At 35.8% G+C, this 17,572-nt stretch overlaps 1 protein-coding gene across 2 annotated transcripts in view; it reads left to right on the top strand.

Annotated features, from left to right (window-relative positions):
- The window catches only part of syt14a (synaptotagmin XIVa), a 39,387-nt gene continuing 21,815 nt past the window's right edge, over nucleotides 1–17,572 (top strand). Inside the window, exons 1-3 of one of the 2 annotated variants that reach the window (XM_058796860.1) lie at nucleotides 1–78; nucleotides 510–627; nucleotides 12,599–12,646. In XM_058796860.1, the coding sequence (XP_058652843.1) occupies nucleotides 615–627; nucleotides 12,599–12,646 (61 nt within the window). In that variant the 5' untranslated portion in view covers nucleotides 1–78; nucleotides 510–614. The remainder of the gene's footprint in view (nucleotides 79–509; nucleotides 628–12,598; nucleotides 12,647–17,572) is intronic. The other variant, XM_058796861.1, reaches the window with a different exon arrangement.

Genomic DNA, 17,572 nt, shown 5'->3' with positions numbered 1-17,572 from the left:
GGCGCTCAGAGGGGGTCTCACCCGGAGAGTAATTCAATGTAGAACCGCCACTGCATTTACATCTTGGATGGCCTGAGGGTGAGTACATTTTCAGAAAATTTTCATTTTTGGGTGAGCTATTACTTTAAAGTCAACAAACCAACTAACCTCTAATTAACAAGCAGAACTGTAAAGAAATATTGTAAACTGAGCTGTACCAAACTGAGCTTCAAGGGTGTATGTGTTTTGTTGTTGTTGTTGTTTTAATCTCTAGCTGTGCCTTGTATAATATTCCACCATGTACTCATTTATATAACGTAATCATTGACATGCTTTGACATACAAATTCGATTGATCGAAATTATTCACTTAATTGGCTTGTTAATTTGCGGGAAAACACATAATTTTTGGTTTCCAACTGCTGTCTTGTAATTCATCCCACCCTTAAGCATTATTATTTGAAAATAGTTAATCAGGATCCTGCTAAGAAGCGCAGCAGGAACCCAGCGTAGACTTTTCTATCATTCCAGAATGTACCATCTGAGTCGCATCCCCCTCTCCTCCCCCGCGCACTGGAGCGGTCGAGCCCACCCCGTCTTAAGCGCGCGCCATGGTTCAGTCCAGACCAGAACATCATGGCGATAGATGGTAAGTAGGCCAATACCGCTCTCCTGCTCTCTCAAACTCACTTCTTCCCAAAGCCCCTCGCTTAGCTGTACGTGAAGTGGTTAAATGTGACTATTTCCCCACTGGCTGTGGGATAGAGTGTTTCTGTGTTAAAGGGACGTTGGTGGTAAAGTTTGTGTGTTGTAGTGTGGATTGAAGTGATTGTGGTGCTGAAAGAACAGCTCCCGCACTGCCGACTCCCTCAATCAACTGGCGTCTCCGTTCCTTTCGCTGACTATTTGATGGTCTCTTCCACTACAGTGCGAGAGAACCGGCGCTGTCAGTAGGTGCCGGTCGCTTCATTAAGGAAATCCGGTGGTTTCACTTCTTCATTTGGGAGTGTGCCGCCGTCTGTGATTTAACTCAGGGATAGTATAGAAATCGAGGCTCTTTTAAAGCCAGTGTTCAGTGTATTATTTTGAGACACTCATACAGGTGCGCAAGGTCTATTTAGCTGAGATTTTCTTGTTTAAGGATTACGCTGCTCTCTAATCTTTAATCTTAAACTTTGATGTCTGCTCGCATAGATGTTATTTACATTAACTGTTTGTAATATCTGTTTCTGAACTGGCTTCACATCGAGAAGATAAAAATTTAAATTGTTTTTGAATGTATGCAGTTTATATTGTATGTAGGTGGTGTGTATATCAGTTGGTTCAAGTTTATCAATGTCATTTCGTATGTAAAGACTAGTTCTCACTGTGTGACTGGATTACGAATGTGTTTAAAAGGCTTGATGATTTTTTTTATCCTTTTTATTGACCATGACTGCAAGCCAGTACCAACACACCCACACAGTCTCCACATGAGAAGAGAGTTCTGACTGAATGTGCAGTGTTTTCAGTTAATTTGAAATGTGCTGGTTGAGAGAGATTAGTAATATTTTTAAGTGCATTAAATATTTCATTTAAAAATGATATTTAAAACTGCATGCACATTAACTTTTTAAAAATTTGACTTTTTATTTATTTATTTTTTTACTTTTGTTGAGAGTATACAGCTTTCATCAGTGCTCCTTTTGAGAATATATTTTGCATCGTTCCCCCTAAAGTAAAGCAGTTAATTTGACAGCAAATTCTGAAATTCGCTAGTGACAGCAACTGAACAATGCTTTTGTCTTCATTATTGTATGTCAGATGCATAATGTCATCTCTTGAATTTACAGATATTAATGCTCGCAATAAATAATCCCCTACAGCTAAGCTATAACTACACTGCAGAATCCAATGTTCATTCCTTTTGCCAGAAATCTGTAAGAATGTAAAAGTGAAAAGGGGAAAGTCTGTTTTACAAAGGCAATTTACTCCGATTCTGTGTAAATCTTAATATTTCATAGAAATGCGTATATGTCATGTAGAGATCCCAGAAAACCTGTAATGCTTACAATTGGCGCTGGTTATTTTGCACTGCACTGCAGGTCAGTTAACTGTATTGACACAATGACATCCAAACAGACCGATTTTGCCTCAGGACAATCAGATACTTTATCTCCTCTCCTCTCCGCTCCCCTCTCAGCTGTTGGCACAGTGAGTCCACATCAAATATTTACAGCACTTCACTGCTGTTCCGCAGAGAATAAAATCCAAAATCATGTTGGCATAACAAAAGAGCTGCACATCAAGCAGGACGTGGATTGCTGATAAGGAAGAATAGGATGAAAAAAGAGGCTGTGGAGTGCTTGTTTAACTGTTATCACTTCAGTGAAGTGTGTTGCCCCTGAAAGAGCTCCTGCTTTTGTTCTTTTCTGGTTGATTCCCATGAACCTCCTGAATGAAAAATTCAGCATTTTTACTTTTTAAATGGTAAGCATATGGTGTTCAGGTGTGTGTGGTTGCGAGGTTCTATTTGCTGAATAAGTGTTTTGTTTGAGTTGTTTACTTTACTTTTGTAGATATATGCTGTAAGGAAGAGAACTTGATGGCCAGCTTGATGGATTTTGAAAACATGGTACTTAATTTCACACGTCACCTGCAGCCTTTTGTTTCACACGAAGGACAAATTTGGAATGATCACAGGGAAGTAATTCAGCCATAGCTAAAAGAAGGCACTTTTTCATCAGCGCTGACAGGCGAATTTCAAACTCTGATGGATGTCTGTAATGGACGACCTTTAAAACCCTCAAATGATACTTGCATGCAGTGAATCAAGTGCATTGAGTTCTGTTAAAGATGCTTTTATTTAATGTAGAGGTGGATACGTCTTACTGTTCACCAGTGAATAGTCTCATCAGTCATTTGACTCACCATTAGTGTGTTGCCTACTTTTACCTGTAAATGAGAAAATTAGCTTGTCAAAATCCGACAGAGCTGTTTACAAGTGATGTTATTTCAGAGCTCTGGAGGCAACATACCCTCAGCTCCTTAAGCTCCAGTGCTAATCACATTAAATAGCTGCCATTTCCTGTTAACCCCAGAGTGACTGCATCAACACAAAACCATTACATATAATTATTAAAATATGTGCATTTTAGATCTGCTGTCTGACTTTTCTAGAAGGATCTTCTAATTTGCTGTGTCACCTGTTTCTGAATGTTCTTGTCAAAATATACATGATGCACTGGTTAGTCGAACTCTGGTTTAGAATCAGTTGAGAATGTGACGTATTCTGCTGTTGTCTGTTTTGCTCCTTTGACATTTTGATAATAACAGCCTTTGTGTTCCATGTTTTAAAAATAGTCATAAGAGTTTTGAGTGATGTGAAGGGGAATAGATGATGACACAATTTTCATTTTAAAGCAAAATTATCTGTGGAAGATGTGAATCGATTGGATGGGTCAAATTTAGACATGAATAGTCTCATCTCTTTTTCTTTATTTTATTTTATTTTTATAGAACTCTACTGAAAGTTTGTGAAATAATGTGCACATTTATTAATATTAATATATTTTAATTAATATTTTTTAAAATGTCATTTATTCTTCTGATGGCAAAGTTGAAATTTCAGCAGCCATTACTCCAGTCTTTGGTATCACACACCTTCAGAAATCATTCTGATATAGCCTACTGGTTTGACGCTCATAAAACATTTATTTTTATTATTTTTATTAAGACGACACAAATCAGTTGTGCTGCTCAATATTTTGGTGGAAAACATGATACATTATTTTCAGGATCCTTTAATGAATAGAAAGTTCAAAAGAACTGCATTTTTTTAATAGAATTTTGTTTTTGTTATTTTTTGTAAAATTATTAATTTCTTTGCTGTCACTTTTGATTAGTTTAATGCATCCTTAATTAATAAAATATTAACTTCTTTAAAAAAAAAGGTTTTCTTTTTTTCTTTTTATGTGATTATTTTTCTTGTGTATATATTTTTTCTTTTTTGTCTACACTAAACTTTCAACTTGATTGCCAATTATCAAAGATACAGATATTTTAATGGATGTTGCATTCAAAATGAACTTGGCTCAGATTTTGAGGGGACACATTTGAATGGGCATGATGCAAAATAAATCAAGCAGGCTGTATAATATCTTTCATTTCTCTCTCTCTCTACGGTTCTTTCCTGCTGCCCGTGGGATGTTGATTTCACTTCTTGACCACCTGTGGTTTATCACATACTGGATTTCTGAACTAGCTGTACCTATTGTTATTATTATTATTATTAGCATTTTTCAATTCGCATCAAATGTTTCACTTTTTGCCACATTGTTTGATTAAAACAAAAAGAAATGCAAATTGAGAAACTGCTAAGACTTGCCTTTACTTTGCCTCTAGACTAACATTTACATACAAACCCACACACTGGTCTTAATCAGTCTTTAGGGGCATCTTGTGCATGAAATCAACTGCATCAGCTGTTGCACAGTTCTCAAGAGTCTGACTTCTGCAGAGTCTGTTTTCATGACTCAGATCAGTGCATATAGATCATGAACCTGATCCAATGCAAAGTCTGAATGCAGAGCGTGAAGTAGATGAAGTCCCAGCAGAGTCCAGTCACCAAAGCACACCCACAGAGCCCCATTCCCTCTCCCAACGGCAGTGGAGGACTCCAGAGAGTGCAGGTGCAGGGCCATAATTGCTGTGTATTGTTGGTCTACTTGTGTGCTTGTGAAGAAAGCAAACAAGACATTTAAATGATCTTTTTTCTCTGTTCTGCTGGTTATTTCCAGATTAGCGGAGTTAACGCCTCTCACAGATTACAAGATTAAATTGCATCTAATCAATAAATGATCCATGAAAACAAATGGACTTTTATCAGTGTTATTTAGCTGTTCCGACATCTGATTTAAAACTCTCCACAGGACCGTAAGCAGCCTGGAGGAGTTTGTGGAGAGGAGGCGTATGCCAGCAATCAGAATATTCTGTCTAATTGGTTTGGGATTTCAGATCTAGCGCAGATTTTAGGACTTGTTTGCAAATGCCCATTAGCTTTTATATGTCTTGACTTAAATTGCTTCTCTCTCTCCCTAGAGAATGAGAAGGAGAGAGAGTGCATGAGTAAGAAAGAAAGGGAGAGAAATGTAGACTGTAGTGAATAGGATCTCCCTTAGAGGGTCAAACTGTTAATTGCAGCGCTGCGTGTCAGACTGGTAATGTGTGTGTGCAGGAGAGAGAGAGAGAGAAAGAAAGAGTGAGACTCTCTAGGGCAAAGTTGTCTCTTCCCTGTCTGGCTATCAGTCTGGGTCACAGTTAGTCAAGACAGCTACATGTAACCGATACTGGAACTCTCAACCCAACTCTACAGAACTGTTTTGATATTCAGACCAACATTGCTACAATGTTTCAATAAATGAGTTAATACTAATAAATAATGAAATAATAAATTAATATTGAATAACTTGTTTTAGTTTTTTTTTTTTTAATTAATTTCTTTATTATCCAAATTATTATTTATCCAAACAAGCCACAGCAGAAATAATCATGTCTCTGAGCATCAGTAGTGGCATTCCTGAATCAATCAGTAGATTTGAACAAATAGTTAATTGAATGATTCATTGACTCATTCACAGAGAGGCTTGCTTTGTTCCTCTTGCTTTGTTTGTGTCAGTGATTTAATAACACACTTATAAAGTCAGTTACAGTGCTTGTTTCGTTCCCGAATAAATCAAAAGTTGATTGAATTATTGATAAAGTTGACTTTCTCATAAAAACACAAAAACAGACAGCCAGAGTGATATTAACAGTGGAAAGTCCCAGTGCTGTTAGATTGTATATTAGCACTCCTAGACCAAAATTGTAGATAGACACTTAAATTGAAAGTCACTTTGGATAAAAGCATCAGCTAAATTAGCGAATTTCTCAGCCGATGGTAATGAGTAATTTTTCTCTTTACAATCACATTTTGCTTCAGATGAAATTAAAATTCTAACAGTGTCTGAAAAAGGCACAGATGACCAATATGCGCTTAGGGCAGTTTCTTCTAATATCTTACTTTGAAAGCTGTGATCACTTTGGAGAGTGTGGTCTGGAAGGGTGCTAATTGTCCCTATGAATCAAGCTCTAATGATTCTTTAATGGACTTGGCAGAAGTTTAAACTGTTGGCTGATGGATTTGGTTCATATTAAATTACGCTACCCAACCCTCAGCCCTTGTTGGGCACGCGTTTAGTTATTTTACCAAGTTTTGCCAGATTTGAAGATGATTAATAGCATGTAAATGGCCTAAAATGGATCTTTAACTTTCTATAAATGGTTTTCTGTCTTGAAACTGTATGTCAGATATTATTATTTTCTTAAACTATTGATAATAAGGGCCCAGCTTGTTCACCACACATGTAACACGCTGTAAACCCTAAAAATACAGTAATGCGTTGATTGAACTCTGACTGCTAGAATTGTACTCAGTATCACGTTCCCAGAATTAATAGACTATTACCTTTACTTACAAGATGGTCATTCTTAATTTAGTATATAACAGGCTTTGCTTCATGAGTGTATTTTTTTTTGTGCAGAGCACAAATTTAAAATAAATAAATACAACTTCTGCCTTTTTGAAAATATGCTTTGCACATCTTATCGAGTGGCATTTTTGAGTGTGAGGTTCTATGGAATTTAGTTTGTCCAGTCTGTTCTCTGGTTCATGCTCTTTATGCTCTTCAGGACAAATTGTCACCTAATTAAATTTTTAAAGTGCATAGTTTGCCATCTTGTTAAAGACCTTTTTCTCTTTTACGTTTCTATGGGAAATGTAGGGATTTTATCTATTCAGTTGCCATTTATGGCATCACATTTCAGCAGTTCTCCAGTCTTGCATTATTCTAGCCTTTCAGAATTCACAGTATGAAATATGCAGGCCTCCCAACCCATTTTGTTAATGCTCATCTGATGTTGGACATTCTCAATAGTAAAAAATTATTTAACATTAAACTAAATCTAATAGGGGAAAATGTTATAGTTGTAGCTACATATGAAAAAACACACACATACTATACACACTCATCCTTAACCCATAACAGAGCATAGTGCATACAAACAAGCCTCAGCCTGACCAAAGAAATAATCCACAACCACATTTAAAAGACTCTAAGAGAAAAAGGTCATTTCAAATGAGCTTCAGAAGTCAGTCAGCAAACCCACCGTGGGATATTGGAAAATCACAGGTCTTTTTCTATTCCTCAGTGGAATTTTCATTACATCCCCTCTGGTGAGCTGCTTCTCTGTGCTGTTGTTTTTGAAGCCAAAGCGGATTTGTGTGTAAATCTGTCAGTCTGTGAAGATAAGATGTTGTTTCTTTATAGGGAGTGAAAGATGGTGAAAATAGCACACACAAAATCTGGAGTTGTTAAGCCCAGGCAGGAAGGATTCTAGATATAGATGAAGTTGTTGGCAAAGGATATATTTGAATCTCTACATTGGTCATGAATTGGTATGGAGGAAAGTGTCAGTATTTATAGTTCTCACAGTTACTATATTTGACTCTCTTACTGAGCTGACAAACTTCACCCACCTGTAATCTTTGGGACAAATTTGAAATGCATTATAATAGAGCAAAAAAATATTAGTAGAGAATACTGAAAGAGTAACAATTTTTGCATGAAAAGAACTTTGTTTACTTGTATCAATTTTGGCATTTTAAAGTTTAATGCAGATTCTTTTGTTTATATGAATTTATTATGCTATTCCATGGTCCTGTGGTGGATACATTGTGCTTTGCAAAGTTTGACATGTCTTTGCTTCACAAAGTGTGATCTCCAGATCCAAGGGCACTTCTTTACCCCTCTCTCTTTCATTTTTTTCCACATTCTAGGGTTTGAAAACTTAATAGAGGGAAATACCTGTATAAAACTGGGACGGGTCTCTATAAATACAAAACAGCCCTGTCTGAGAAGGGGAGATGGATGAAAGGGAGAGAGAGGACAAAAGTACTTGGGGTTTGGCCCTGCAACCTCACCTTGGCTTAGTTTACTTACTTTATTTACAGACTTGGCATCAGTCAAACTGTTTCCCTCAGGACTGAATCTGAACTGACCTCCAGAGAAAAACCCTTGGAGAAGAACCACAGGCATCAGAGTTTCTGACTAACTGGCCCACTTTGCAGTTTATTCTGACTGTGAACCACCCAATTAGATGGGGAAAAGGCTCTTTAATTTATAAGTAAAAAAAAAATATATATATATATTTTTTTTAAATATATATATATTTTTACTTCACATTACTGGGTAGATCAATCTTAAATGTATCATTTATACCTTGTGGTCAGAATATCCATTAAAAAGTAATAAATCAGCATTCAGATATATGTGCCATATAATGTGCATTAGACAGTCCCTAAACAATGGGCTGAAACTAAACTGCAGATGCAGTGATTGCAATAGGAACCCTTGCTAGGATATCTCAAATTATGTGAGTTCAACTTCAGTTCAACAAGATGGAAGTTATTGCATATTTAGCAGAGCTGTTAGATCTTAATGTGATTTTAATCTGCTTTGTACACCGTGGGTCTGAAACCACACTGGCTGTGTGACAAAAGACCATGTCAGTAGCTTTTGTGGAGAAATCTCTCTCTCTCTCTCTCTCTCTCTCTCTGCAGGCTAGTTTTGTGTGAATTTGTCAGAATTATTTTCATCATTCTTCTGTACACCTTTTTAGTTATTTTATTTGTAGTATTATCTTTTTGATTGAATAATCAGCTGTCGGTCATTTCGCACACAGCTTGTGTGATGGTTAATTACAGCATTTTAGGGGGTTATGATATACCAAAAACACCCTGTGGGAATATTCAAAATTAAACTGGTAGTGTTTACTTTTTTAATGTACTGTAGGTGATGCAGATCATCTCTGGTCTGTCTGTCTTAACACTAAGCTTCCAATGAGCAGTAATCGAGATGCTACCTAATTACAGTACTGTTATAATAGCAGTGATCAAGCTTCATTACCATGGAAAGATCCACATTGTGAAATTTAGTCTTAGATGTAATTCTACCATGATTAGACTCCACATCACAGATGTCTGGGGTTTCGATCGAGTTACAGGTTGACAGCACACATTAAGAATGCATAAACTGACATCCTTGGCTGCTTCCATCTCTCTCCTCCAGAATGACCTTTACTCACCTTCTCACAAACAACCTCTGCAGGTCAACCTGACATTACAACCCCCCACAGGCTAAAGGCCAAAGGTATTTGATTCACAACAACTCTCAGCCAGACTCAAAGTCTCCCTTTTTCAATGCTAATCAGATTTAATGCACAAATAACAAGATATTACTCAATTGTAACATTGAAACTTGCAGTTTCTGTAAAACTGTTTTGAAACAATATGTATTGTGAAAGTGCTGTACTTGAGTTGAAAGGATTTTCTTTTTTAAATAACTAAACTAAACCCTTCCACTGAATGCGGTTTAAAAGACAAGCAGAAAAAAGCAAAACAACCTCTTTGCAGTTGATCACTGAGTTGAATAAAGCTCTTGCATTGCAGAGATGCTCATTCAGGGCTCCAAGGGTTCTCAGACTGACGTGCCATACTATTTATTGTTCAATTGTTAGTTTGAGAAGCACTTGAATTAAAATGAGGTCAAATGGGTCAATTTTTACTATGAAGGTTTGAGATACGTAACAAGAACAATGTCATCCAGTAATCGCAGTAATCATATTTATTTAACACGTTTAAAAATATAAATAATATTATAATATTGTTGTTTAAACAAACTCTGTGCTCTCTGAGGCTGCATTTATTAAATCAAAAATACAGTAAAAACCATAATATTATGAAATATTGTTACAATGACTGTCTTCCATTTTAATATATTTTAAAATACAGTTGTGTTGGCAAAGCTACAATGATTCACCATCTTACTCACTGTAAAACCGAACAGTTAACAAATGAATTAAATGAAATGAGTTAATTTCACTCAAATAAAATGTCATATTGAAAGTTCATTGGACTTAATTGAAATACGTTCTATAAACTCAAAATGTCGTTGTAGTAAGGTGAACTTAAAATGATTGCATTTTCTAGTTCCCAGCATGCTTTGCATCAGACAACAAGGAAAATAAATGTAGAAATTAAGTGTTATTTTTTGCACAAGATTAACATAGAGAGACATAAGTACTTAAATGTTGTGTTATGTTAGGATTAACATAGGTTTCTGTTATGTTGGTTTTGTAGTGTTACCGTTGTGGTGAAGAGTAGAGCCTGTGGTTAAGTTGAGGATGGACAGCAAAACTTCAAGACTATATATACTGCAGGTTTTTTGACTATTTACATGCAAGTGTTGTTGTGAGTCTTTTAGATAACTACATTAGCATGTGCCAGTGTGCTGTTGCTAACTAGTACTAAACTATAAAGATCTAAATGAATGTGCTGTTGATGGAAGCAAGTTGTATATAATTATCTTTATAATAAGATAATTGATAAGTGGGGTGGGATTATGGAAGCGAGGCTTGGCTTGGCTCCCATTGCTCTCAGCCCCGCACCACTTGTCATAAAAATTTTAAGCTCTACTAACTTAAAAAAATTGAGTTCGTTTACTCATGTTTTGAGGCAATAAGTTTCCTCTAATGTTTTGAGTATTCTTAACTTAATCAGGTTTTACAGTGTATATCATATTGGTCATCGTCATCATTTGTGTTTGAACATTATTAATACAAATTCCTATCATATATGTTTTACCATTTAAGCACGGTTCCATGTTTAAACTGTATGCTTAGCTCTGGTGTGGGGTATCACTTTACTCAGTCCCAGGTTTGAATCCAACCACTGCCAACTGAAATCTTCTACAGACCATCATGGGTTAGTCTTACACTGTACATAATGGAAACTCTTTTTTGCCGCTTTCTAATGCATGAGTGTGGGTTTCAGCTTTAAAGACATTTCTGACCTGAACTATCCCAGCAAACACCCGAGCACAGCTGCAAAGTGAAAAGTGAGCCGTTCTGCTGAGGTGATGTCTGAGTTTTAACTGCACAGAGTTCAGATTAACACAACAGTGATCCCTGTTTGAATTCATTACCTTTGAGAGGTTATTTATCAGGGCATATTAAAGACTTACAGTAGGTTATGCTTGCTAAAGTTAGATGCTGGGGCACATTAGAAGGTTGTCTGAGAGGGTTGATACCAAAAATTATGTTTTAAATATTGTAAGTAGTGCTGGGTGGATTACTAAATTGTAGTCTGTTACTGATTACCGATTTAAACTGTAGTTAGCAACATGATTTAGGTTACTCATTTTAGGTAATGTATTCTAATACATTTTAGATTACTTTATCTGAATTGTTTTAAGCTTACTATTAAACATGCATTGTTATAAAAAAATAAAATTTAAAAACAAAGAGAGAAAATATATTCCATTTTTTTATATTAACATCATAAAATGCATTAAACATTACATTACACCAGGGTTTTCCAAACTATGCTTAATGTAAGAACCACAGTGGGTTTGTGAGTTAATTAAAATCTAATAATTAATTAAATCATAAAAATGTAAAATAAACATAATTTAAACACTTGAACACTAAAAACCGAAATATTTCATTTGTTTGACTGTAAGTGTTGTTAGATATTAAAACAATCAATGAAGGCCTTATGTCTTAAACAGTGTAAGGGGCCCTTTAAAATATTTATTCCACAACAAATAGCAATAAAAAACACATCAATGCTTTCCTTGTTTGTCACTTTGCATTACATTGCATTGCAGTTTTATTATACTTTCTGTATAATATATTTTTATATTATGCCATGGTCTGTCTGAATACTGGATTCTGATTGGCTGGCAGGTGTTGATTAAATTAGTTTAACTGCACAGGTAGTTCAGGTCAGTTTAATCACATTCTATATTAATGCGCTTCCTAGAAACATTGGTAACCATAGTAACAAACCGTTATAGTTGAATAGTAATACAGAGTAAGATTACAGTAAACATTTCCGATATACTTAGCTAGGCTAAATGGATGATTTTCGTGTGTCATTTAATATGTGAATGCCTGCAAATGACCATGGCATAAGCGGGATAATCAACGGCTAGTTGTGCATTAAACGATTTGAATGCACTTTGCGGAGGCAACGCCAGGTGGTTCTTCGCCTCCACGTCGTGCATTCAAATCGTTTAATGCACAGCTAGCCGTTGATTATCCCTTACTTAATACACAACGTGGAGGCAAAGAACCTCCCGACACGAAGTTACTTAAGTTTTTATTATTTTTATAGTTTTATTTTAGTGTTATTTATGTACAATTATAGCGTTTATTAATATCTTGAATTGGCTATTATGTTGAAATTTTCAGTTTTCATTCAGTTTTAAATGGCTTAGTTGCTTGGATTTAGTTTGAATTAAAGTAACAGCACCGATTCAAGGTGTCAAATATCAACAAAGATTTTTCTCTTGTGTCAAATCTCACATTGTTTCTTTGAAATCCATTTCATGGTTTTATAGTGTCCGGTGTTTTGTCAATGTGATAGTCTTGAAGTGTCGTGTGCATCAGTTAAGTGTCTGTCTGTTTCTATGTTTGAGTCTGTTTAATGTGTTGTTGCATGTGTGTATTGTTTGTCATTAAATGATGCTTTGTTTCTGCAGGTGGAGAGCGGAATTGTGGAGTACATGAGCTTATCTGCATCAGAAAAGGTAAGCGGCCAGTTTAAACATAAAATGGCTGCCACCTGTCCTGTACTGCTGCTTTGAACCCAGACAAGGCACATTTGTGATGGTCTGGACATTTTTTTTGTTTGTTTGTTTGGGTTTTGTTTTTGTTTTTTGCTTTCCATACTGAAAGAGACAGTTTTGATCTCTGTTCATGCCTGTCCATGTCTGTCTGTCTTCTTCTGTGTTGATGTGACCTTCTGTGCACTTTCCTTGTTGTATCTGTTATATTGAGCTTTCATATTTCAGTGTTTACCATCAGCCTTTTTGTTGTCTAAGTGTGTATGTTGTCAAACCTAACATTTGGCCATTATCCTCTCTGAAAGATTGTTGTGGTTTTATTGATTCTTTAATTATCCTTGTGAAAAAGAACAAAAAGGTCAAAAACCGTGTGTGAATTAATATGTTTAAAATGTGTATAAAAATAAAGACAATGTGTACGAGAAATATTTTTATTGTGCACAAGAGAGAAACTAGATGTACTGAAGGCTTTCAGTGGATGAGACATTAAACATTTTGTTGGATAGTGCTGCTGTTTCTGAGTTCCTCAGGGGTTTGTCCAGATGTCTTGTTTGTTCTCGGCTGGCTTGTTTAGTGAGAGCTCAGTCTCGGCAGATTTAACATCATTAGTGAGGATCTGCGGTCCCAGTGTAATAAAGTCTCATGGTCCAGGTGGACCGGATGAGCACTGGGTCTCTGCAGAGCTGAACCCATCAGCACTGATGACCCTATTTAGAAACGACTCTTCACACCAGTGTCCAGCGATTTTAGTTTAGTTTTGTTTTGTTTTTTTTTGCCTAAATGACACTCAAGGCCACATCTGTGTTGACTGTGAATGTTTAGATATTTTTTTTAATTAACATAATTGTATCATATCACAGTTGAGCTGTCCAAGAATATTTTCAGAAGACAAGTTTATTGACCACCTGTGTGTGTATAGTGTGTTTGTGTTAGTTTAAACACTCCTCAGGCAACATCTGTCCACTGTCAGTCAAAGTCATAGGTGTTTGTTGACAGGATGCTCCTGCTGTGGCTAATGCTAGTTTCCTGACAGGTTATAGCTGAGATGAGTGACTCACTTTTTGTGATTCTACAAATTTTGAGATGCTACAAGCTTAAGTGCTGTACATGTATTTGTGGTGAGACAGTAGTTTAGTTATTTTAGAGTAGCTTTTCCAGTAACAAATTACTTTTCTAACCAGTAGCAGTATAGCATAACAAATTGCTCTATTATTGTTTTCAACACATCTTTACAACCATGTGAATTTCAATAGGCTAATTATCAAATATGTCCTCCTTCTAATGATATGAAGCTTTGGGAAGTCTTTTTCATTTTGGTGAATCAGTTCTTTTAAATGTTATTGGAGTTCCTGTTTTATGTTTTGCCATGATATATGGTTTAATAATTGTTATTAAAATCATTTTACAAAATGAGATATATTACATTGTATTACACATATCTTGCTGTCGTTTCATATACAAATGATGCTGTGTCTAATTTTATTGGTGTTTAGGGTATATTGATCTGTTTATATTACTTTGATTTCATAAACTGTGCATGGGAAATTGCTTTATCCAATTATCCTGTGTTTCAAAAAAAGAGTATTAAATTACCTCAAACTGCTTTTTTTTTTATAGCTACTGTAGTTAGCTGAAGTTTATTAGTAGCTTAACATTTCCTGCACAGGGAAAAGAAGGAGAGAGACAGAAATATGACAGTTTGGCATAATGAGAATGACAGAAAGCAGCATGTATGAAAGGAAAAAAGAGGAACAGCTCTGCAGAAACTACACACTAGTTCTGTTTTATAATGAAAACACTTTAAGTTTAAACAGACTAATGTTAAATCCTGCTGGCCCATTGCTTGATGATATTTTAATGTCTTTCAAAAGCAGAGCTGTTTATGAGGCCTATAAAATCTGGTAATGGAGGTGCTGCCTGCTCCCTCTCTATTCAAGTATGACTAGACATTATGTATGTGTGTGTGTTTGCAGCATCGTTTAGTAGACATATATGGTTGTTTTTCAGATTACACTGCAGAATATCTTTCTATGAGTATACTCTTGTCTATGTTTTGTGTGTGTGTGTGTGTGAGGGTGTTATGACTGAGGGCGTGTGCGTGGGCCTCTGAGAGCACTTATGGTCTGTTGTTATGTGGGAGTTTACAACAGTGTGCAATGTTTTTTGTGAGTGTTTTTGTGTCTGTAGTATTTTGTAATTCAGAGGTGGCTAAGCATCCTGACATGCTGTTACCTGTTTCTATGACAACAGAACCAGCCAACAGCGTCTAAGAAGAAGACCATTTCTAGCTATAATAGTATGATGATAATTTACAATAAAAAGATGCGCGAAGATGGTATTTGAATCATTGCTATACACAAACTATCTCTGACATGTCACATTAAAGAAGAGGTGTAAGTATGCATTGTTTAGAACAGATTTATTTGAGGTAGATTTATTTATGGTAGATGTGGTGACTCTGGATTTGTGTTTAGGGTGTTTTAAGGGTAAGATGTAGTGGAGTTTGAGTTTCTCTCCTCCTTGGCCTGCTTTCTTTGGTTTGAATGGCTCAGCAGTGTCTTTACTCCAGATGCACCTATTCTGTCCAGCTGTACTTTTCTCTGACCCAGATTCTGTCCTGGCTCAGGTGATTTTCTGTCTGATGACCTGGATTTACATCCGAAATGCAGTTCTGCACTGTGCAACAGGTGTGCAGTCTTCTAACATGGACTCAAGGGGTTTTCTCTGTTTCACACACATCAGAAGCTTTCTTTCTTTCTTTCGCCCAATTGTAATTCTTTTCAGCCCCATTGATTTGCAATTTCTTTTGATTTTCAAGGATACAAGGCTACAGTAGATTTAATAGTCACAATAAATTTGATTGGTCTAATAAAACAGCATTAAATCATATTGTTGCTGTTATGTGCAGTTTTTAAATAGTTTTGAATAGTTCACCCAAAAATACAAATTATGTTATTATTGGCACTATCATGTAAAAGTGTTTTTTTTTTTATAAAGAAATTTAGAAAACTAATTGAACAAGGATGTATTAAATTGATCAGTAAAATGTATGATGTTACAATTTACAATAAAGACATTTATGCCAAATCAGCATATTAGAATGATTTCTGAAGGATCATGTGACACTGAAGACTAAAAATCTAACCAACTCCAAATTTTTGAATGGTATTGTACATTTTATTTACTGTTTATTCAAAATTGATTCACAATTTTTCAAAAGTCTCTGTTCATTGTAATTTTGTGGAAAACAGCAGCCAGCTTAACTTTAAGAATTCCTCATTTTTTGGTCTACAGCAAAAAAGAAGTCATTCAGTTTTAGAATTACATTCCATTTTCAGTGGTTCCTTTAAAACTGTACAAGTTTGAAAAGCCTACTGTAAATGTTCCTTCTTTGAGCACTGCGCCGTACCAAAGCTGTCTGTTTCTCCTGTCACCTCTTCTCTGTAAGTGTGTGGAGACTGACAGGAAGAACTCTGAGTACAGTGGATTATTTTGTTCTGTTACTGATGTCTGTGACTCAGACCTCTTTTACTAAATTGGCATCTGATTGCAGGACTTTCAAAAGGCTTGTGACTAATGGATTTTTTTTTTTCCATTTGCAAGATGGTTAAATGCACCTTACAGTGATTTAAGTATATTTCAAATAGAACATGAAAGAACAGAAACTATTTATAAAAAAAAAAAATTATAAATGACAGAACGGAAAGAGGAAACATGAGGGGGAAGAGGAGGCAAGTGGGTTATGAGGTAAATGTTTTCATTGCATTGAACAGGAAACACACAGGCTGTGAATCAATTAGCATTACTAAAAATAGCAGATGGAAGGAGAGCTGTTTTACAAGTGTTTGTTTGACCAGAATCACCTCAAACACTCAGAGACTGTATTAAATCTCTCATTGCCTACATTCAGAAATTAATGAAGTATCTTTTTGCATAGCAGTTACTGTATATTTTAGGATGTTTATGAGTCTTGTATCTGTTGTAAATCTGTGAGTCATATACCAGTGCTACAGTATATAATAATTTATCCTGATGTCTTACCGCAGTTTGTAATTGTTTAGATGCAGTAGGGATGTTAGTGTCTTTGTTGTCAGGAAGCACTGTGGCAAACATCAAGGAAAATTAGATTTGAAATTTCCATCAGCCCACTACATTACCGTCGCATGCACGCAAATGTGGTGTGCACATGACTAGGCTAAAAAAAAAACAACAGACACCAGGTTCACTATATCTAACAGGTATTCTTTTCAAAGTTTGCAGTTTTCTTAAGAATTTAGCTAATTATGGTATTCAGTAATGTCTGTCTCTTCACAGTGTCCACCCTGACAAAAGAGCATCATCATTTGCATTTGGCCATTGTTTGTCCTGTGTTGTGACGTCCTGTTGCGTGCTAGAAACAGCAGCAGCTAGCTAGATTATGCAGTTAACTGGCTAAACGGGTTCAGTGACAGCAGGAACTCTGTTGCCATGGTTAAGAGCTGCTGTTATGTAACAAAGATCATTCCATGGAACATTCTTTTATTTTATTTTTTCACACTCTGGAATGGAACATTATGGATTCTGTTCATTATGGAAAAGCAGTGACCTTGGCATAATGACTTTTGACCTCATCTTACCCTGATTGGCCTTTGGCAACATTTCAAAATTCATTCTTAACATCAATAAATCTGTAGTATGATTTATTAGTCTTAACCATTAGAGTTACCCCTGACTTCACAGCCATAATAATATTTTATATGGTTTCTACCAGTGACACATTTGGAGCTCATTGTAACTTTTAACCAGCACCCTAGAAATAACATAGATTTTAGTTTGAATTCCAAGAGGGAAAAAGCTAATATCACTCATCCACTGAGTGATATTCTAGATAGCCGTAATAGAGTGATTTAA

Source organism: Onychostoma macrolepis, chromosome 13 (genome assembly GCF_012432095.1).
Source record: "Onychostoma macrolepis isolate SWU-2019 chromosome 13, ASM1243209v1, whole genome shotgun sequence".
Classification (NCBI taxonomy): domain Eukaryota; kingdom Metazoa; phylum Chordata; class Actinopteri; order Cypriniformes; family Cyprinidae; genus Onychostoma; species Onychostoma macrolepis.
Note: the sequence above shows the minus strand (reverse complement) of the source record. Positions and strands in the feature narration are given on the sequence as shown.